Below are 23,948 nucleotides of genomic sequence, written 5' to 3'. Positions count from 1 at the left end.
TCTAGGAATAATAAGAGGTGAATGAACTTAAAAATCACAGGGGGGACTGAAAACACACAGAAAACTAAAGACAGAAATCTGGTTAATAAGTAACTAAAAGAAAACATTATGGTTCCTGGATTACCAGGAAAAGGCCCTGTTTTCAAGAGCACAGGCAACAAAAGCAAAAATAAACAAATGGGACTACATCAAACTAAAAGGCTTCTGCACAACAAAGGAAACAATCAACAGTGAAAAGGCAACCTATAGAAGGCGAGAAAACGGTTGCAAACCATAGGTCTGACAAAGGGTTAATCTCCAAAATATATAAGGAACTCCTACAACAATAGCAAAACAAAAAACAAAACAAAACAAAGACGACTAATAACCTGGTTTAAAATGGGCTAAGGACTTGAATGGCGTTTTCTTCAAAGAAGATATACAAATAGCCAACAGGTATATGAAAAAAGGCTCAGGGCTTCCCTGGTAGCACAGTGGTTAAGAATCCGCCTGCCAATGCAGGGGACACGGGTTCGAGCCCTGGTCGGGGAAGATCCCACATGCCGCGGAGCAACTAAGCCCGTGTGCCACAACTACTGAGCCTGCGCTCTAGAGCCCACAAGCCACAACTACTGAGCCCACGTGCCACAACTACTGAAGCCTGCGCGCCTAGAGCCCGTGCTCCGCAACAAGAGAAGCCACGACAATGAGAAGCTCGCACACAGCAACAAAGACCCAACACAGCCATAAAATAAATAAATAAATAAATAAATTTATTTAAAAAAAGAAAAAGAAAAAAGGCTCAACATCACTAATAATCAGGAAATGCAAATTAAAGTTAAAATAAGGTGTCACTTCATACCTGTCAGGATGGCATTATCAAAAAAAAAAAAAAAAAAGACAGTAAGTGCTGTGGAGAATGTGGAGAAACTGGAACCCTTGCACACTGTTGGTAAATGCAAAATGGTGCAGCCACTATGAAACATAATATGGGTGTTCCTCAAAAAAATTAAAAACAGAATTACCATATGATACAGAAATCCCACTTCTAGGTATGTATCGAAAAGAATTGAAATCAGGATCTCAAAGAGATATGTGCACTCCCATGTTCACTGCAGCACTCTTCATAAGAGCGAAGATGTGGAAACAACCTGAATGTCCATCCACAGATGAATGGACAAGAAAATATGGTATATTCATACACCAAAATACTGTTTAGCCTTTTTTTAAAGGAAATTTTGCTATATGCAACAATATGAATGAATCTTGAGGACATGATGCTAAGTGAAATAAACCAGTCACAGAAAAACAAATGCATGATCCCACTTATATGAGGTATCTAAAATAGTCAGTATCATAGAATCAGAGTAGAATGGTGGTTGCTAGGGGCTGGGGCAAAGAGGAAATGGGGAATTGCTAATCAATAGGCAAAAAGTTTCCATTAATCAAGATGAATAAGCTCTAGAGATCTGTTGTACAACATTGTAACTAGAATCACTTAAAAATTTCTTAAGAAGGCAGATCTCATGTTAAGCCTTCTTGCCACAATCAAATTTTTAAAAAAATTAAAGCAAGGGAAAAGTTTTCAGTAGAGCATCATCAAGTGAATCAAATAAATGTTCAAGAATGTGGAAGCAGGAATAGAATGGAAAGGAAACACTGGACTCAGGTCATAAAAAGTGAATTTAATGAGAACCATTTCAAGTGGGGACAGAAGTCCAATTGCAGGAGAAATTAAGTAGAAATTTTAGTCTTTTATACCATGTCATGAAAAAGAAGAGCAAGATGGGTCACTTGGTTGAAGGGGGTTGTCTGAATGAGGGACAAAATATGCATTATTTTTAAAGTAAGAAGTTGTCAGGAAGAAGTTAATGGAGTAAGGGAGTTATACTGAGAGGACCACCAGGAAAAGTAAGGCACAGAGAACGTTTTCAATGGAGAGAGACAAATTGGTAGCTTCAGAAAGAAGGAGCACTATGGAAAGGCAAGTAGGAAAATTAGTTGTACAATGTGAATACAAGAGACTAAGATATAAAGTGTTGCCAGGGGAAAAGCAATCTCAAAAGATACATTTGTACTCTTTCTCTTGTCATTATTAAAAACTATGTAACAAAATTTCATTCTGCGTTTCCTGGCAGGCCAAAAGGCTTACTTAGGAAAAAAAGGACTACCTTAAAACTAAAATTCTATTCCACCGTGAGACTTGAAAATATCTGTTTCTTTTGTCCCTTTTTTTTTTTTTTTAATTTATTTATTTATTATTTATTTTTGGCTGTGTTGGGTCTTCATTCCTGTGCGAGGGCTCTCTCTAGTTGCGGCAAGCGGGGGCCACTCTTCATCGCGGTGCGCGGGCCTCTCACTATCGCGGCCTCTCTTGTTGCGGAGCACAGGCTCCAGACGCGCAGGCTCAGTAGTTGTGGCTCACGGGCCCAGTCGCTCCGCGGCATGTGGGATCTTCCCAGACCAGGGCTCGAACCCGTGTCCCCTGCATTAGCAGGCAGACTCCCAACCACTGCACCACCAGGGAAGCCCTCTTTTGTCCCTTTTATATAACCTCTAACATCCTATTCTTATGCATCTTATGATCTGTAACTCTGTTTATGTCATCTAAAGTCTTCAGGGGAGTGCAGTGTAAAAATTCAACACATTTCTATTGGGATTCACAACAAATGATACTTACTGCAGAAAGTCTTCTTGATCAACTCAGCTGGAAGAGAAAGTAGGATGAAAAAGCCCTCCCTTTTACCTTTTACCAAGCACCTCCTACTTGCCAGGTATGCTCTCCCATCTAATGTTTACAACCGGCATGGGTATAATTGACTGTGCTGAGTTCCAGAGAAGGGGGCTGATTTGGTCATTCTCCTCATGGCCTTCATGATCATTGTAAAACTTGGAACCTTGATTCAGGGGAAATTTTTAATTCCAATGTTCATATTCGTTGCACTTCACCACACTCCTTACAATGGCTGGAAACAGTATTTCACAACTTTGAACTCCCATGACACTTGAGTTGTAGCACTAAGTAATATTAGGTTTTCACAATATGTACAGAATATTGTATGTACTTACGGGCCGAAGAAACTTTGGGAGAGCCAAGGTTTATGTGTAATTCACTTTTCAATCTTCCACAGCATTTAGCCTAATGCCATGCACAAAATAGATGCCCATTAAATATCTGTGGCTGAAAAATCTACCTATAGACAGCTCTTTCAGGGCTGTTTATTGTTCTTGGTGTGGAATGGTGGAGGACAAATGTCTGTCTCTACTCATACAGAGCTGACTCAATCCACGCCCTGTCTCCTGGAATGTAGTATTTAATTCTGAACTCAGCAACCAGTTGGCACTCAATTAGTAGTATTCATGGCCTAACAGGGTGGATAACTGGGGCAACAGAGATAAATCTGCTTCTTTCATGTCCTTATAAAATATTCCTAAATTGTCTTTTTTCTCCCCCCAAAATTAATATTACAAGTGATCAGACTGGACCCATTGTAGAGGCTGGGCATGGTGCCAACTGCTATGTAGATCAACTTTTGAGGAGTGAGTTATACATGAGCACCCATAATGCAGACTGCAAAAATAAGTAGCTGAGGACTATTGCCTTCTGGACCTTTTAAGATTAATCTGCTAACAAAACTCATTACCTATCCTCTCCTCCTTTACTCTGAGTTCCATCCTAAATTTGAACATTTAAGAACTTTACTAATGTGATGTCTTCAAAAAAGTTAGAGGATAAAGAAGAAAAATGTCTCTGAAACAAAATCTATTTGGAAAAAAATCCTTTGATATTTGTACTGACTCACATGGACCTCATTCTCAAATTACTTAAAAGCTTTGCCTATTGTGTTGGCCCAAAAGTTTGTTTGGGTTTTTCCAAAACACCTTATGAAAAACACAAACGAACTTTTGGGCCAACCCAATATGGATGTCAGGTCTTACACAGTTAAGCCATCCTTTTAACTGTCCTTCTATTTATACTTTTTATGAATAGAAAGCCTGTTTATAGTCTGTTGCATATTGTAAAGAGCCGAAGTTTAGAAATCAAGTATCATGAAATAGTGCATTACCCCCCATAAAAAAAAAGTTGATTCTGGTGGATATGATAAATAGGATATGAGAATGAGTGGGCATGAACTTATTAACTGAGGAGTGAATGGACTGTTATAAAAAAAAAAGTCAGAGTGAATTTTCCCCTTTCTTTGACCTTGAACACGATATTCTAAGATAAAACATGCTCTATGAGGTTATGCAGGGCCTATGCAAATATATCTGCCTTCATACGCAAATAGCAGAGAAAAATGTTGTATTATTTCTGTAACTATTAGAGAGTACTGTTTGTCCCAAATGCTAAATTTTGACAAAAACAAAGTGAAAAGTCAAACAAACGTAGGCCCTAGTGATCCCTGCAGATGATAACTACAACTGCAGATGCTAGTTTTCTTGATAATTATTTGGTTGGTTTTCATTAGTTTCATGCCAACCCTTTGGTATCTTCAATCTCAGTATCTATAAAGTTGAGTAGGGGAGAAATCAACCTCCAAATTTGTTTGATTTAAAAATTTTCTTAAATGCAGGACCAGCAAATTATTATAGTTAATAGATACTATTATGGGTCAAAGAAGAAATCAAAAGAGAAATTAAAAAATACCTTGAGACAAATGAAAATGGAAATGGAACACACCAAACTTTATGGGATGCAGCAAAAGCAGTTCTAAGAGGAAAGTTATAGTGACAAAACTCTATCTCAAGAAATAAGAAAAATCTAAAATAAACAACCTAAATATACACTCAAGGAACTAGAAAAAACAACAACCAAAGCCCAAAGTTAGTAGAAGGAAGAAAAAACAAAGATTAGAGCAGAAATAAATGAAATAGAGACTAAACTGACAATAGAAAAGATCAATAAAATTAAGAGCTGGTTCTCTGAAAAGATAAACAAAATTGATCTAGACTCACCAAGAAAAAAAGATAGATGCCTTAAATAAATAAAATCGGAAATGGAAGAGGAGACATTACACCTGATACCACACAAAGTATCATAAGAGATTACAATGAACAATTATACTCTAGCAAATTGAACAACCTAGAAGAAATGGATAAATTCCTAGAAACACACAACCTACCAAGAGTGAATTGTGATGAAATAGAAATTCTGAACAGACCAATTACTAGTAAGGATATTTAATCAGTAATCCAAAAACCTCCCAAAGAAACAAAAGTCCAGGACCAGACCGCTTCACCAGTGAAATTTTTTTGGACATGTATTTCATTGTTTAGAAATTTCTAACAGAGCTTCCCTGGTGACGCAGTGGTTAAGAATCTGCCTGCCAATGCAGGAGACATGGGTTCAAGCCCTGGTCCAGGAGGATCCCACATGCCATGGAGCAACGAAGTCCGTATGCCACAACTACTGAGCCTGCACTCTACAGCCCGCGAGCCACAACTACTGAAGCCCACACGCCTAAAGCCCATGCTCCGCAACAAGAGAAGCCACCGCAATGAGAAGCCCACGCGTAGCAACGAAGACCCAATGCAGCCAAAAATAAATAAATTAATTAATTAATTTTAAAAAAAAGATGTTAAAAAAAAAGAAATTTCTAACAGAGCTATCATTAAGTACCTTTGTCAGGAGATGCCTACAAGAACCTAGATTGGAAAACAGGGACAGGCAAGACTGTCAGCTCTTCTTGCAAATCCACACAACATTGGGACAATCAGCCCAGCCTTTAGGTGCAAGGTGATGGATCACCCAAGGTACAGCCCAGCATTCCCCACGTGCAGATCTAGATGAACAGCAGGAAACTTCACAGGTGTAGATTTCAAGTGCAACCCCAAATGACGAATGACTTTCTTTGGTAGTACCCAAACAAGACACCAGAATAGAATCTGTAGAAAATCAAATCTATCATGATCAGCATTCCTACCTGAATGCAGTTAACCTACCAAACATTCAAAGAAGAATCAATACAATCCTTCTCAAACTCTTCTAAAAAAATCAAAAGCATGTCTAAAGTCACATTATGAGGTTAGCATTACCTTGGTACCAAAATCAGCTAAGGATGTCACAGGAACAGCATAACAACAAAAATTATAGGCTAATATCCCTCATGTACATAGATGCAAAAATCCTCACAAAATATCAGCAAAGCCAAATTCACCAATACTTAAGAGGATCATACACCATGATCAAGTAGGATTTATTCCAGTGATTGCAAGGATGGTTCAATAACCACAAATGATATACCACATTAAGGAATGAAGGAATAAAAATTATTTGATCATCTCAATAGATGCGAAAAAAAAAATTTGACAAAATTCAACATCCATTCATGATGAAAACTCTCAACAAAGTGGGTACAGAGAAAATGTACCTCAATATAATAAAGACCATATATGCAATCCCACAGCTATCATCACACTCAATGGAAAAGCTGAAATCTTTTCCTCCAAGATCATGAACTAGACAAGGATTCCCACTCTCTCCAGTTTTATTCAACATAGTATTGGAAGTCCTAGCCAGAGCAATTAGGAAAAGAAGAAGAAGAAAAAAAAAGAAAAGGCATCCAAACTGGAAAGGAAGAACCAAAACTGGCACTATTTGCGGATAACATGATATTTTATATAGAAAACCCTAAAACTCCATCAGAAAACTGTTAGAACTAATAAATAAGTTACAGGACATAAAATCAATACTCAAAACTCTGTTGCATTTCTATACATTAATAATGACCTAAAAGACAAAGAAATTAAGAAATAAGAAAACAATCACATTTACCATTACATCAAAAAGAATAAAATATCTAGGAATAAATTTAACTAAGGAGTTGAAAGAACTGTATATTGAAAACTACAAGACATTAATGAAAGAAATTGAAGAAGACACAAATTAATGGCAAGATATTCTGTGCTCATGGATTATGATAATTAATATTGTTAAAATGTCCATACCACCCAAAGCAATATACATATTCAATGCAATCCCTATCAAAACTCCAATGGCATTTTTCACAGAAATAGAAGTTATAAAATTTATATGGAACAAAAAGAGACCCCTAATAGCCAAAGCAGTCTTGAGAAAGAAGAACAAAGCAGGAGGCATCTCACCCTGATTTCAAACTATATTACAAAGCTATAGTAATTAAAAGAGTGTGGTATTAGCATAACACAGACATACAGATCAATGGAACAGAATAGAGAGCCCAGAAATAAACCCACACATATATGGTCAATTAATTTTTAACAAAGGAGCCAAGAATATACAATGGGAAAAGGACAGTCTCTTCAATAAATGGTGTTGGAAAAATTGGACAGCAGCCAGATGCAAAAAAATGAAACTGGACCACTATCTTATTGTACTCAAAAATTAACTCAAAATGGATTAAAGACTTGAATGTAAAACCTGAAACCATAAACCTTCTAGAAGAAACACAGTAAGCTCCTTGACATAGACCTTGGTAATGATTTTTAAAAATCTGACACCAAAAGCAACAACAACAAAAGAAAAATAAACAACTGGGACTACGTCAAAGTAAAAAGCTCTGCATAACAAAGGAAACTATCAACAGAATGAAAAGGCAACTTACTGAATGGGAGAAAATATTTGTAAATCATACATCAGATAAGGAGCTAATATCCAAAATACATAAAGAACTCATACAACTCAATAGCAAAAAAATAATCAAACAATCTGATTTAAAAAATGGGCAGATGTGAATAGATGTTTTCCAAAGAAGACATACAGATAGCCAATGCCGGTACATAAAAATATGCTCTACATCATTACTCACCAGGGAAATGCAAATTGAAACCACAATGAGCTATCACCTCACACTTTTTAGAATGGCTATTATCAAAAAGACTAGAAATAACAAGTGTTGGAGAGGATACGGAGAAAAGGAAACACTTGTGCTCTGTTGGTGGGAATGTAAATTGGTGCAGCCACTATGGAAAAGAGAATGGAAGTTACTCAAAATATTAAAAACAGAACTAGCATATGATCCACAGATTCCATGTCTGAGTATTTATCCAAAGAAAATGAAAACACATATTCAAAAAGATATATGCAGCCCCATGTTCATTACAGCATTATTTACAATAGCCAAGACATGGAAACAACCTAAGTGTCCATTGATGGGTAAATGGATAAAGAAATTGTGGTATGTATGTGCTACATACATACAATGGAATATTATTCAGCCATAAAAAAGAACAAAATCTTGCCATTTGTGACAACATGGATGGACCTTGAGGGCATTATGCTAAATTGAAATAAATTGAAGAAAGGCAAATACTGTATGATCTCTCTTATATATGGAATATATATAAATATAAATTAAAATAATATCTTAAATGCAAGATGAGCATATTGCTATTGTTGATACACCTTATTTAACTTATTCAATTATTTATGTAATTCTATCTTTGTTCCAGGTAGGCTATAAGGTGGCTTATTTGACATTTACCCAATATATGATCTTAATGGTTCCCAGAGGTTTTGCCCAACTACACACAAAAGCTGCCCCACAAAACAGCACAAGCATCCTACTAATTTTGCAAAAAAGAAAAGTAGGATAAGTCCATGTCATTCTAGGTCAGAAAGCTCTGGTTAATGATACTTGGAATGTTTCAGAAGTTTTCATCACAGAATTTGCAAAAAGTGTCCTAGGAATCAATGTTTCTTTGTTATATTTCCAGCCAAGAGAGAGCTCCCCACAAACCTACGGTCTTCCTGAACTCCAAAATGAGGCATCCACTTCTAGCTGACTTAGAGGCAAAATCCAACTTCTAGATTGCCCTGTTTTCCTTGGATATCAACCACTCCAGCATTAGGCAACTGATTGAGATTGGGAAGTCTAAAAGTTTATAGCCCAAGGAATGTAGAGACACAAAATAATATAGCAAGTCAAAGTTCATTTCAAAAGATTATAATCCAATCACACACATCTTCTAAAAGCGAAAGTAGAGGTTTTAATCATTGTAAATAAAATTAGGTCTGTGTCTAAGTTCCTAAATTAATGGTTTGCTCTCCTTTGGTCCACAACAGTTGTATGCTATAGTTGAAAGAGGACTCTTGCAGCAATACTGCTTAGAAGGGATTAATTTACTGTTCAGAAAGAAGTATCTAGATATAAACATATAACTTTTGACCCCAACATAAATAAGAGAAATGTGCATCATACAAAAAATGAAGTAGCCTAGTGCTTCTTGACCAAAATAACAATGTCATGTCCTTGGACAAAGTCAGACTTTTTGGGCACCTTAGCCCAGAAAAGAGTATGGTGCCCATCCCCACTATGTAACAAAGAATAAATACAAAAAATTAAATCACGAAATAGTATAAGGAAATACTGCAAAGACTATTTAAGTGCTTTTAAAATAGTAAAAAAAAAAAAAAACCTACTTAAGCCCTTTTAAAAATAAGTAGCAAATATTCTTCCTCCCCAAAAATGTGTCGCTTTTGTTCAAATGCACGTGATTAGCTTGCTAACTAAGTACAAATCCCAATCAGGAAACACAAATTAAAAACTAAAGGCCTATCTGTAGACTCCATACTACAGTCTGAAGAGCCTTAAGGTCACCCTTCAGAAGTTCTTCTGAATCAGATAGTCATGTCTGATGCTGGAGAAAACCCAAGCCAGAGGGATGCCCAGTTTGTGGGAGACCCATGCATCTGTACTTATACAATGACTGGATGTGATCCCACCTTCATGTCAACAGTGGTAAACAGATTTCAAAGAGCCTTTACCTCCAAAAGGGCTTGAATTTTTGCCACCTCTTCCCAAGCTGTTATGAAATAAACACAGAAGTAGATGGTGGCAATGTCCAGGGGTTGCACATCTCCCAGTGGAAAACTACCAGTGACAAGAAAGCGCTGGAACTCAAGTCAATCTTTTTCAAAAGTTTACTTTCTCTTTGTTATAACAATACAAACAGCAAAGTGATTTGACTGTTTCATTGCTCATGGTAGTAGATTGAATTTGCCCGTAAATGTATCGTGCCTTCTTGATACAGTAAATTTAAACTTCAGAGATTTCACATTTCAGCCAAAGCCAGAAAACAGAGATGAAAAGAGGCTCTAAGAGATAAATTATGCTCTAAAAATACCAAACATGCTTATGCTTATGAAAAGAGCTTTTAATAATAAGTATAATTTATCCCAATTGACTGCAAAACAAAAACCTTAATAAGTTATGATTTTTCACATTTCCAGTTAGATACTATTCAATATTTCTAGTGGTTTGATTTATGTCAAGGTATTACAGAACAAACTCTTACTTCCATCAAACAGAATTCCTTCATAATCTCTAAGGTTAAGTCCATAATATAATGATACACAAAGCATGTTAAAACGATGGAATGCTTCTGAATCATCAAAGAAAATTCTAATTTTATTCCACTTAATTTTGATATTTTATATGTTTTATTATATTCTATCTCTGAAAAACTGGTAACCAATGTACAATTTACATATACATAATATTCAACTAATCATAATATACATTTACCTACAACGTTCCAGTTTTCAGACATAGTTCACAAAAGGTTTGATTTCCAAGGAAAATTTAAAAGGGAAAAAAATAGAGATGCTTTATCTTGATTGTTTCTGCTAGCCATATTATATGTAAACAGATAAATTAATAGGTGCTACACTGAAAGTAGTAAAGAAAATTTAACCAAGCTTCTCAACAAATATTGAAAAATCATATTCTGTCATTATATAACTATTCAGAGATTATTCATTCAGCTCAAGTAGAGAACATTTTAAGTGAGTATGATTCTTTCTGTACATGTTCAGAAATGCATTTCAAACAATAACAGCTTTATTAATTTCAAACCAAGCTGTCATTCAAATGCAAAGAGCATATCCTTTGTTTAGTCTGACTTAACAATGCTTATCAATTCTTTTTCTAGTAAAGGTCCCCCTCCCTGCCAGTTCTTTGTAAAATGAGTGAAGAAGCTTTTAAAAAATGTTTGGATACAATTCACTTTTGGTTATCATGCTACACAGAGAAAACATTAATAACTAAAAGGAAGAAATTTTAGTAAAGTTGAAGACATTACAAGCTAATAAATTTTCTCAACTTCAGAAAATTTCTGACAAATTTTATTATATTCTAAATAGCTCGCCTTCGTGGCCCCATCCACACAAAAAATAAAATAAGCAACTTAACTGGAAGTTACATTTAAAATTTTTCAGTTTTTTCAATGTTTTGCTACCAATTTGTAGTCATATTAAATGATTTTGATGAAAGTAAAGAAAAATCAACTTAGTATACATTTTAAATCTATACTTAATTAGAAATTTTTTTTTATCTTTGAAGGATATACTACTTTTGTCATACAATCTGATTTTGTACAATACAGAATAAGTTAATATGCGGTTGGAAAAATTTTTTCGAAGATGAAAATAAAGAACAAAATATAGGCAAGACTCAGAAAGAAAAAAATATATTCTGTTTTGACTTTGCATTTTTACTTACGTATTTACTTGTTATATCTTTCTAACATCGTTTTAAAGCAAGAATGCTCTGACATATTTTCTTGTAGTTTTGAGGGTTCTTCAGCCTCACATTAGCAAAGTATTATGACAGGAAGATCAAGCAATTAAGGACCTAAAACTAAGTCTACCTGCGGAAACTTTTATCATTACCTTTTATAAATTTGGGGGTCTCTTTTCATCGAAAAGCCAAATGAGATCATTTTGGAGGTGGAGGTTATATGTGGTTAGTTTGAATTTTTTTACCTGTTTGTTTTGTTTTGTTTTTGTTAGGTTATTCGTAGAGCATTCTTTTCCTAAAGTCACAGATATAATTAAAATTTTTATGAGATTAAAATATTAGAAATTCTTCTTTGCACTAGTTTTTATCTCATGAGAAAAGATACTACTCCTAAATCAACGTCAAAATTCTATATCTTCAGCTTTAGGAAAAACAAAACCATGAAGACAGTATGGTTGCTTATAAAAGCCATTTTCAGATCTGGAACAACTTCTGAAAATAGAGTATTCGACATACATTACACTAAAGGAAAAGTCTTACTTTCATTATTTCCTGATTCTGGGAATCCCATTAAAAACATTATGGAATAAAAACTCATTTGCAAAAATCCCGCATGAAGACATAACCAACTACCACCACAACCTACTTTTTAAAGTAATGAGATTTGATAAACTATAATAAGAGTATGAAAAATTATACTTTTTCTTGTGCATTTTAAAAGAAAGATTAGAAGGTTTTTTGGCTTTTCAAACAACAGTGACTTTTAGCACCTGAAAGATATACAACTATAAAATACATGCATATTCATTTTCAAAGAAACACCAACAAAAAGTAAAACATTAGTGATTAGGTACATACTGATGACGCCAATGTGGAAGTATGTGCCACTGTGAAGGGCCTAGAAAGAATCACATCTTGTCGTGATCATACCTGCCTGCCAGAACAAAATAGGCAGCTGACCAATTACGGGGTGTTTATCTATACAGTGGTACCTTTGTTCTCCAACAATGTCAGATTGCAAACGTCCTGGAACACATATTTACCTGGAGGATTCTTGGCAGGATCATTGTGGCTTGGACTTCCTGATTGTCCAGAATCTGTAAAGAAATCACAGAAAATGTTTTCTTTTTAATTTGTTTTGAAAGAATTTCACAATCCTCAGAAGGACTTAAAAAAATTTTTTTTAACATAGAACAATGAAGTCGAGTGTTTGAATAAAGTATACTTTCCTAAGCCTTTCAGGAGCAATGTTTTATTTATTAAACTAGAAGAACATCTATATATATATATATTTTTTTTTTTTTCGAGAGGAAAAAAGTAGCGATCTTTAATATTTGTGGGGTAGGGCAAGGCTTTTTTAAAACAAAAGGTCTGGCGACGAAGCCACTGAAGGTGGTTTGAAGGTTGGGCCTGTCAGGAGTAGTAGGAAATAAAGCAGATACATTCCCTAAAAATGCAATCTGAGTGTAATTAAACATGCTTTTTAAAAAAACCTGAAAATGTTTTTATTCAATGAGTAAAAATACATAGAAACTAGAGTCCGTTTTTCCAGGATTTCAATCGCATACACACATATCCACTCCAATAATCCCCCAACCTACTGGATCCAGGCCCAGATTTGACTGCATCCCATGATAGCAATCGATTTGCAAACACCAAGAAAAGCATAAATTACTAGGTAGAAACCAACACAGCTTTGTGGAGAGCAAATTGTTGGATCAATTTAATTTCCATCTGTGATAGACGGACAGACTCGGCAGATAAGGAGGAAGAGATCAATGCAGAACATCTGAATTTCCTATCCCACATTGTTCTCCATCAATGCTACAGAAAGGAACATGGAAGCTACAGTACTGTTAAGCATGCCTTTCCTAACTAACCTGACACTGTTGTGTTTTGCTCACTCCCCTTTCCTCCATGTCCCCTCTGCATTTATCTGTGTCGTTTGCGCCATATTATTCTACACTTACTTTCAGGTTGCTTTGTAATCTTTTATTGGTTCTAGTATTTAAGTTTTGTCTCCCCAACTAAATTGCATGCTCCTAAGCAGAGGCAGAGATTCTGTCTACTTCTTTTGTGTTTTCCTCAGTGTGCTGTTCACGGCTGTGAATGCACTGGGCTGGATGGCTCAGATTCAGCAGCTTTCTTTGCTTGCCTAGAAAAGGCAATTTTGAACTTGATAGTGAATTTCAACAAAATTTCATAGGCGGCCACAGACAAGTCTCTTTCCTGAAACCTGGCCATTATACCCAAGACAGGGATCCAGTCTTATTTAAGCAGAAAAATCTTATGCTGGTTTTTTTCAGCAGGGTTATTCTGCTCTTCCACTGAACTTATTAACATACTGCAATTGCTGCTTCTACTATTAACTGCAAGGACATTCTGTTGACTTCTTTCTGTATAAAACTTGGTTATTTATTTCTGCCCTTTGCCTCATGCCTGCTAACTAGATTTAATACTGAGATCAGAATTGTGCCCCTTCATCCCATTTCCTTGTCTTTTTTCTTTTTCTCTTCTTTCCTTTTTTTTTTTTTTTTTGCCCTAGAACAGTTTTTATAAAATCTCAGTAAATGTATTTAATGATTCCCACATTATCCTCCAATTTATTTCTTATTTCCCCAAATGGAAAAGAAACCGGTCAGGACTACTCCTGTAATCTGAGTTCTGGCTACAGTCTTCCGCAGATAGTCAAAGAGAGTTAGGTACTCTCCAAAAGGTTTGTCTCATCTCCCATGAATTCTATTAGTTTTTCTGGAATTGAGGCAAGACTCAGTGACTTATAACTTAGGAGATCAATCTTTCTCCTTCTTTATTCCCATAAAAGATGGCCCAATACTGGCTACTTTCCAGGCATGGAGTATGACAGTTACATAAAAAAAGAAAAATTATATGATTTTGCTACAGCCTCAGCTGTTTTTGCCTTGAGTTCCTCTGACAAATGTCCCCCAGAATTGACATGACATTCCAGCTTAATTTCTCAAGTGACTCTAACATTTTGAGAAGTTCCTATTTATGCAGTGTATACCCACTGACCCAGAGCCTCCCCATATTTTATTTTTCCCTGTAAAGCTACTTCACATTTATGGAGGTCTAGATATTGATCCCGCATGGTGGCTAATGACACCTTCACGATGACACAACATGAGGTAAATTAGGGTTGCCATCAGAGGACAGGACCTGTACACTCTAGGTGAGCCTTAGTATTTTTAGTTAAATCAACTTCAAAACAGAACCACAAAATTCCTTCCCAACATCTTGTTGCTGAAATTTGGATCCAGTAAAGAAAAATGTCTCTTCCATTCCTGAGAAAGTATTCAGTTAGAACAATGACACCCCATTACCACAACATCCCATTTGGAAAACCCTATTTTTCTTCTGCTGCAAATTACCCTTTTCCCCTATTTCCAACAACTGGAGACCAACTTCTTCAATTGAAAGAAAAATGTAATTTCTGAAAAAAAAAACCACAAACATTTGAGGGAAAGCTAAAGTAGACCCTAAATTTGAGTCATACACTTGCTTTTAATAATAATAATTCCACTTTCTAAAATAATCTGGCATTTATTGGCACACATGACAGATTTTCCCTCATAGTCCAACGTCTGTGCCCTCTCATGCAGTAAAACAGCATATACTGGATCCCCAAAACACAGAAAAGGCCCCCTCAAGGAACGAGAAAAAGAACACTTACTTTTCCAACTGTAAATTCTAACACTCTAATCTACTTTTAACCTTATGTCACCTTATATCGGTCACTTAATTCCAACTGCTGGAAAAGGAAGTAACCAGGGAGTCACAGTTGGCAGAGAAACCAAAAATGAACTGTTATTGTGGTGAACTTCAGAGAAAGAATTACTTAGACCACATCTAAAACCCTTCCAATTCACCACCTAGGTCAAATTACTCTATACCCAAAGGTTTTCTTTAACTGCTTCCATCATTTGCTCAAGTCATGTGTGTGTGTGTGTGTGTGTGTGTGTGTGTGTGTGTACTTCATATGTTACAGCGAATCCCGGCTCTGTCCCTCACTAGTAATGTGATCTTATACAAAATTACTTAACTCTTAGAGCCTTGGAGTCTTGATCTTTAACTGTAATACTACCTACCTTATAGAATCATTGCAAAGATTTTACTATATAAAACATCAAGTACTGGTCAGACACATCTTACACAATCAATAAATGAAAGCTATTATTAAACAGAAAGGACACATTCAAAAAATGACTAATATTTTTAACGGACTAACTCTCAGGAAGAAAGGGAGAAAAGGGATGTGAATAAATTTGTCCATCCCAGTGTAAGCATCTAAAATTGTCCGCGGTGAATCAACTGAAGATGGGCGAGTGTGTGCCATCTTGAATTCCTCTGTGCTTTAGTCCCACCCTCCCCAAAAGGGAGGAAGGCATTGCTGCCATTTCGAGGCTCTCAGGGAGCTGTCATGCTCAAAAGGCAGGAGATACCAGCCATTTGATGAAAATTACCTTCTAGAAGACTGAAGTCTTTGAAGAAGGAGGGCGGTAAGAATGAGACTGTGAGCTGCCCAGCACACTCAGTCTTGAGGCTAGAAAGATTTTGATGCAGTGGAGAAAAAGGGAGGGGAAGGCGTCTTGAAGGCAGCAGACCTAAACCAGTCCTCTGTCATTCCCTCCACATTTTATTTCCTCTTCCCTGATCTCAATCTATAACGTCTACATTCCTTTGTCTGTCTCTTTCTGACCTGACTGGACAGAAAGTAGGATTGAAATACATTTTGCATATTTCCAATCCTTTGTGTTTTAAAAGTGTGAATTAAACATATTATATTTCTTCTAGGAAAAAGAATAGTTAATGAAGCCATTTCTAAATTAATGCTTTTTAAACTCAATCAATTCCTCCCTCCCCCAGGTTAAAGATTCTCTAGGAATAAGTAAAGGTTCTCATCCTTACATGATCCTTATTAACTTTCCTTCAATCCTTCCATCCACTCCTTTTTAAAAAGTAGCCAATCTTTCATGGCTCTTCTAATATCTAAACTTTACCTAAGGAGTAACCAAGTTTCTCTAATGACACAATTTTATGGAAGATCCTGAGATACTTAAGTGATCTAAATGGCTTGTACAAAGTTACATGGCAACTATTAAAACATGTGTTCTCTACATGGGCCACCCATTCAGACACACTGCCTCTTGAGTGGTTATGATGCAATATTAAAATCATGCAAAGCCAAATGACCTTTCACTCAATTAAAGAATTCTGGGAACTTTATCTTCCCCTAATCTCCCTCCTGCTTCCCACCATTTACCAATATATTCAAAACCTTCTTCAGAAATTTAAAAAAACCTTTAGCTATTCTTTTTAACTGAAGTTGGAAATAATTATTATTATCATTGAAGTCTATACACTAATTGATGCTTTAGAAAGAGGCCAACTCTAAAAAATTTAGTTTGGATTTTCATTGCTAAACCGAGGAAATTCTAATGTTCTACTGATAATCTGATGGAAGTCCAATAAAATGTTTGTTAAACATATAATAAATAGGGCTTCCCTGGTGGCGCAGTAGTTGAGAATCTGCCTGCTAATGCAGGGGACACGGGTTCGAGCCCTGGTCTGGGAAGATCCCACATGCCGCGGAGCAACTGGGCCCGTGAGCCACAACTACTGAGCCTGCGCGTCTGGAGCCTGTGCTCCGCAACAAGAGGGGCCGCGATGGTGAGAGGCCCGCGCACCGCGATGAAGAGGGGCCCCCGCTTGCCGCAACTAGAGAAAGCCCTCGCACAGAAACGAAGACCCAACACAGCCAAAAATAAATAAATAAATTAAAAAAAATATATATATAATAAATAAATACTGACCTGTTAAATGTTTGTGTTAAGTACTAACATTCTTGGGGGGAGGGGTGTGGAGGGGGATGAACTCAATTAACTGATGTGGTTGGATCATCACAACTATGAAAGGTTTTTTGAAGGTCATTCATGTAAGTATCAATTAAATGAGAATCAATAAGATTTATGAAGCACGTTCTGTATTCCAGTTACTAATGTTTGGAACATAATAGCTTCTCCACAAATGTGTATTAAATTTCCATTTAATTTACAATAATGAGCTTTAACATATTGTTTTAAAAAGAATATACCTTCTATGCTATCTAGAAGCTCAGAGCTTGCTCAGACAGAAATGTACAAATTTAAAAAAATACACTGTGATAGGTGCTATAAATGAGTATATGGCAAGAGGAAATAATTAGTTCTTCCTATGATGGACGGGCAAGGGCATGTCATAAAAGATATCAGAGGGAGGTGACCTTAGGAACAGGGTCTTGAAAAATAAAAAATGCCACATCTTGCTAGAACATATTCCTCTTTACTAACAAGGCGATTTCTTCAAAACCTGACACTGATTAAGCTTCTTCCCTGCTAAAACTCTTACATGAGTCCCAATACATACAGAAAAACACTCCAAAATTTTAGGAAGTCATTCAAGGCCCTTTGATCTGGCCCCTACCAACACCTGGGTCACCCACTAGCCTTTCAGTTCCACGTGTGTCACCTCCATTTGATGCCCCTGAGTCTTTGCACGTGGTGTCCGTCTTTGTTCTCCCTGACGTCCTCCATGTTGAGGTCATCCCTTTTAGATTCTGAACTATATGAGGGCAGGGATACTGCCCTACTTAGCCTTATGGCCCTAATCTTTGGTATAGCACCTGACACACTTGTTTAAGTCAAATGAATAGAAAACAATTGGTCTATAAACTATGGAAGTGCACAAAGAAGAAAGACTAGAAAAAAAGGAAGAAAGACTAGGCATGCTGCCTCTGTGCAGAAACATCTAAAAATAAATGAGACAAATGAACTTATTTACAAAACAGAAACAGACTCACAGACATAGAAAACAAACTATGGTTACCAAAGGGGAAAGGTGGGGGAGAGACAAATTAGGAGTTTGGGATTAACAGATACACACTACTATGTATAAAATAGATAACCAATGAGGACCTAATGTCTAGCACAGGGAACTATATTCAAAATCGTGTAATAACCTATAATGTAAAGGCATCTGAAAAAGAATATATATGTATATATATGTATAACTGAATCATTCTGCTGTATACCTGAAACATTGTAAATCAACTATACTTCGATTTTAAGTAAATAAATAAATAAATAAATCCTTAAGAAATTATCCAGTGGAAAAGAAAATCAAGTAGACAAACTTTTGTGACAAGGAAAGGGGATAGAGACACAATTCCTAGGGTGGGTCTCCCAGCCTAATGAAAGGCTCAGTTCTGCTTCCCTTAATTTCTGAAGGAATATTTGGAAATGGGAGGGGGTAGATAAGAGGCACTATTTTGAGTCAGAAATTAAGGTTTGGCTCTCTCCTACAAAGGGAGGAGATGCTTGTCGGGGGAGGTCCAGGGAGCAGGCCACTAGTTTGCAAGCAAGAGGCCAAGAAGCTTTTGATGACCCTTATATATAAGCTGTCTTTCTACCCAAAAATGACACATTCCAGGAATTCATTTTCTTCTCTGATACCATGACTTGAGAGGCATGATTTTTATTTATTAAAAAAAAAAAAAATTTTGAGAGGCATCATTTTTACTTATAATCATTCTGGTGCAAAGAAGGGATTGTACAAGGTAACCTGTCAGGTCCCTTCTGTCTCTAAAATTCTATGGCTCTATAACAATATAGCTTTTATATCAAGGGATATCAGAAGAGTAAATGAAACCCACACTGTAACCTGTTAACCTACAGATAGCCTCTTGCTAGAACTAAAATTAGTCATCATGTGATAAAGGGCCCCTTTGTCATATTCCTTGGCTTTAAGCAGGTAAAGAAATAGCCCATTGTCAACTAAAGATACCATGAGAGTTTTCTAAAGGCTTAGAATAGTCCCCTTCTTTCTCTCCAAAACATTATTAACTACTGACATACTAAAGTAGTATATTTTTACAAATTAAGTATATAGTATGCCAGAAAGAATCACTTAAGAAAGAGAAAAGCCAACGTAAGAAACAAACAAAAACCTGAAGGAAGGGATACAAACCCATGCACTTTATAACAGGGAAACACAAAGTTAAGACAAAAACATCCACCTTTTTCAAGGAGAGAGGAGAAAACTATTCTTCTAAGACAAACCTCCCTCTCCGTCTGTGCAAAATGTCCTGCCTCCTTCTTGGCAGTTTACTTTCTACAAGGACTGATTTCCCTGGGAGTTATAGTGAGTTAGGTTTATGTAATCACAATTCTGATTACATAATTAGCCATATTTTTTCTCCAGCACAGTTAAAAATCTATACAGCTTCAGTTTTAATGGAGGACTGTTTCATCAACTGGGATGCCACAAAACTAAAGTTTTACAATATCTCCTTCTTCTGCTCTTAAATGGTTATGAGAATAACACAAAGAAAGAATCTGGGAAAACTAAGCACATTCTTACCTCTCATAAGCATGTAAATGTGCGGGAAAATGCTCATTCTCTCCTTCTCTGCTTCGGTCTATCTGTCCCTTCTCAATAGGAGATTACATTATATGGCATCCACTTCTCTGCAAAACTTGGGTAACTAGCTATCCATGGGAAGCGTTAACTCTGTCACTTGGTTAATGGAGTCCTTGACATATTTTTGCTGAGTCTGTATCCATTCCCCTAAACCCGGTTCTGAGCAGGAAGAGACATTAAACCTCTCTGAATACTTTTGACAGAACCAAAATAATATTTGGGAGACATGGTTTCTTACATATTTTCAATCATGCTTTTTAATCCATATTATTTTCCATCTGAAGACCCATACCTTCAGATCTCCCTTTTTATTGGTTAACATGGATTTTAAAATATATCTTCTATACAGCAAAACTCAGAGATTTAAAAGAGGTTGCTATGTTGAGGCTCCTTACAGATAAAGTAACTTATTTAACCAAAGAAAAATACAGAACAAGAGAATAGACAGGTACTGTACCCTCTATTTCTTATCCCTACACATTCTACTAGTTCTGTTATTAAACTTTCTTTTAAAGAGCCACCTTTTTCTGCTTAACAGGAGCATTAGGTTCAAAGCATCATATTGCAAGGATTAAAATACGGATTTGTTTGGGCTCAAGACCAAAATTTGTTCACAAGGAATTAGCCAAAACCATAGGGCACTGAAATTTCAGGGAAAAAAAGAAAATCACACACCCATTTGAGAGCATATCTGTTCATGCCAGGGGAATATTCACCAATGCAGATGGGAAGACCCCTGCACAAAAAGTGTGAAACCTGCCAACATGTCTAACTAGAGGTTTGTATTGCTTCATTAACTAGGACCAAACTCCCGCAAATGAAAGCAGGGATAATCGTATCTGACCTTTCTGGCCTCAGATTAAGTTCAATGACTCTCTACTGATCCAGGGATTGAGTAAACCAAAGGTCACAACCAGGATCGTCTAAACTTCTTGTTTTTGAAGCCGTTAGCCTATAGAATGTAAAGATACCATACTGGTCATTGTCAAGATTGCAAACTTTCTACAGTGTGTTTTCAATTAAGTAAATAAAATGTGGTAATTAAATCAAGATTGCGTAATATGTTTTTGATTTGTAATCTCATTTAAATTAATTAACTGACTCAATCCCTGTTTAGTTTTTAAACTGGCCTAGTTAGGGAAAGAGTCCCTGGAAGCAAATCCAGTTTTCTATCTTTAAAAACAAGGCAAAGCAATCTGGCATACTTTAAAAATGAAAAAAAATTTAGATGCACCAGCAAAGTATAAATACAGAGGCAAGGGTGTTAGCGTAGAAGAAGGAGGAGTTTTATGGCATGATTTTGACTAAAAAAATAGATCTAGCACTAGAGAGAAATAAACCAAAACATTATTTATTCAAAACATTTCTTTTCCAATTTTATGAAGATTGCATGTTTGTTGGAAGCAAAACATTTCCAGCTGTATTTTAAGTTTCTGAGGAGAGTTGTAAGATTTATAATCTTTCCTAAATGCTGCCCATATCTTATAATATGAGATGAACACGCCACTGCGTACTTTAAAAAACAATTTGCCAATGCACTCTGCCACATGAAAACAATGAAGTCCTTTCCAAAACCCCACCAGATCCAGGAGGAAAAGATGAGATGAATTTTCTGTCTTTCCCATCTGGGAGACATTGTGGATTTCAGCCATACTATGTAATATAATTTTTTTTCCCTTGGAAACCACGAAACCTGCATTTTATAGCAAGGTATGTAGTGCAAAGAGAATGCTGGTGAAATATGAGTCTGAAAATGAAAACCAGAATGTCATCAGACTCAAGAGCATAATTGTGGAGGCAAATTGAAAAATCAATGCAAAATTTCAACGTAAACCAAATGCAACATTTGTGATCCTATTGAAATTTTCTCTTGAAAGGAAAGCAGAGGAAAATAAATGCTCTTTTACCCCCGAAGTCCTGAACAGCACTGGTTACACTGCCTGGCACAGTAACTTACTTATCTGCTTTATTTTGTCTTGTCCTGGGGTCTTCATGCATTATTCTAAGTCCTACACCTAGCACATTCTGGGCGTACATGGCCCTTCTGTGCTACGTCGGTTTTTGTATTTCCCCCAAACTTAATACAATATTGTTTATCTAGATTAAAGCCAGACATAAGACTTTCTAATATTTTGTTGGCAATCTTTCTTCTCAGGGAGCAGGACGTGTTTTCTCACAACTGTCTGGAGAGTCAGAACTCCTGGGTTCCATTCAGTAACTGCCAACACTTGTGCTCTGACCCTAAGCAAACCACTTCATGCCTGAATCAGTTTATATCTTGCCCAATCACTTAAAACCGAATAAGAAAAGGTAGGAGTTTTTAGCCTTAGTCATTTCCAACAGGAATAAGAGGAAAAAAATAACTTTATACAACAGTGAAAATATGCACAAATATTTGTGCGGAAAGGCTAAGATTTGTTTTAATATACTTTAAGGTTTAATTTCCCACACTCCCACCCACCCACCCCCACCAAAAAAAAAACCCCTCCTAGTTAGTCCTCTTCCGTTTTCACTGTATACTTCCCCTTGAAAACACTAACAACGCAGGTAATTTAACTTCTGCGTTAGCGTACAGGTCTCCTGCTGGAGTGTAAAATTCATGGGTCAAGATACATGTTAGCCTTATTCACTGCCTGGCGTTTATATCTGCTGAATAAAGGACCACTCTTTACAGTGAACAAGACCTTGATGGTTGATATCACTTAAAATACTTTTCATCTTTCTGAAATTATAATTAAATTGGCAGTAATGCCAATCATGATTTTTACTTGTTTGGTTATTACCTACATATAGTCTATTTTTAAGTGTCTGTGAACTCTCTACAAATATAAATTTAGCAACTGATTCAGTCAATGACCAAAAAGTCATATCCTTATTTTTTCCTGTGCTCATTTATTCATTGGCATGTGTTCTTAAAACGAAATGTTTTACCTCAACAGATTTCTGCATTATTTAAGGTAAAAAGATACTTCGCCAAATCGTTAAAATGTTTAAATCATTATATGAGCTTAGAGAAAAGAAATCGGTGGGTTTTTTACATACCCTACTAGTTGTATGTCATTAATAAGTCACCCTTGCTTTATTATTAAATCATGGCTCTTAAGTCTATGATGATGTATTCATATAAAAATAAATGTATGTATTTAATCAAAGGTGTATAATACAGAGCAGAGTAATAGAGTAAGATAGAGATAATATATTTCTACCATGGTAAAGTAGATTTGTACGTCAGGCGTTCATTACTGCTTTTGTTTATAAAATAATTTTATCATAATATTGGAGGGAAAAAAATCAGAGAAGTCACTTGATGAAACAGGAAGCTTGCTGATGTGGCAGATAATGGTATTAAATGTCCTAACAGTTCCTTGATAAGTGGTTCAAAGAACTTCTGTCCCCATGGTTTCAGGACAAAAGCTAATTTACCAGGAATAAAACTACTTGAATAATACATCATGTGAAATTTTTTTTAAAGGATAAAATGAGGAAACAAATGAGGAGATAGTCACTTCCTCCTGCAAATGAAAACTGTGCATGAGAGGAAAGTAACTCAATTTTACTGGTAAAATAAAAACCAAAAAATGGCTAACGAACATGACTTTTCCTTCTTTTTTTTCAAGAGAAGGGTCAGGATTATTCTAATAAGTGGAATAATATGTTTGAAAGAACTCTGAAAAGTTTATAACTCAACAGGAATATGAAGATTTGTTATAATTTTATGGGGCAGTCTTTTTTCAAATGATCATTTTAAGAGGAAAGTTAAAAATACAGGTAACTTTAAACAAGAATAATAAAAAGCTTATTATAGCAGCCTACTATGGAATCCACTGTCCATTACTATGGTTATTTGGAAAATGAGAAAAAATGATGAGAGGCATGCCCACTTGCTTAATCCACTTTAAAGAAGGGAATCGAGAGTATAAGAGCACAGAGCTGTGACCCTTGTGCTCAAAATTCCTTCCATTTTGTCATTTTACTCAGTTTATCTTTAATGGAGAT

The 23,948-nt window shown here is 36.0% G+C and overlaps 1 protein-coding gene across 11 annotated transcripts in view; it reads right to left on the bottom strand.

Moving 5' to 3' along the window:
* The window catches only part of NFIB (nuclear factor I B), a 236,432-nt gene that overhangs the window by 88,868 nt on the left and 123,616 nt on the right, over positions 1 to 23,948 (bottom strand). For all 11 annotated transcript variants that reach the window (XM_036854911.1, XM_036854920.1, XM_036854914.1 and 8 more), the window contains exon 3: positions 12,521 to 12,574. In XM_036854911.1, coding sequence (XP_036710806.1) covers positions 12,521 to 12,574 — 54 coding nt within the window. The remainder of the gene's footprint in view (positions 1 to 12,520; positions 12,575 to 23,948) is intronic.

Source organism: Balaenoptera musculus, chromosome 6 (genome assembly GCF_009873245.2).
Source record: "Balaenoptera musculus isolate JJ_BM4_2016_0621 chromosome 6, mBalMus1.pri.v3, whole genome shotgun sequence".
Taxonomy (NCBI): Eukaryota; Metazoa; Chordata; class Mammalia; order Artiodactyla; family Balaenopteridae; genus Balaenoptera; species Balaenoptera musculus.
The sequence above is the reverse complement of the archived record's forward strand: the minus strand, read 5'-3'. Positions and strand labels throughout refer to the sequence as shown.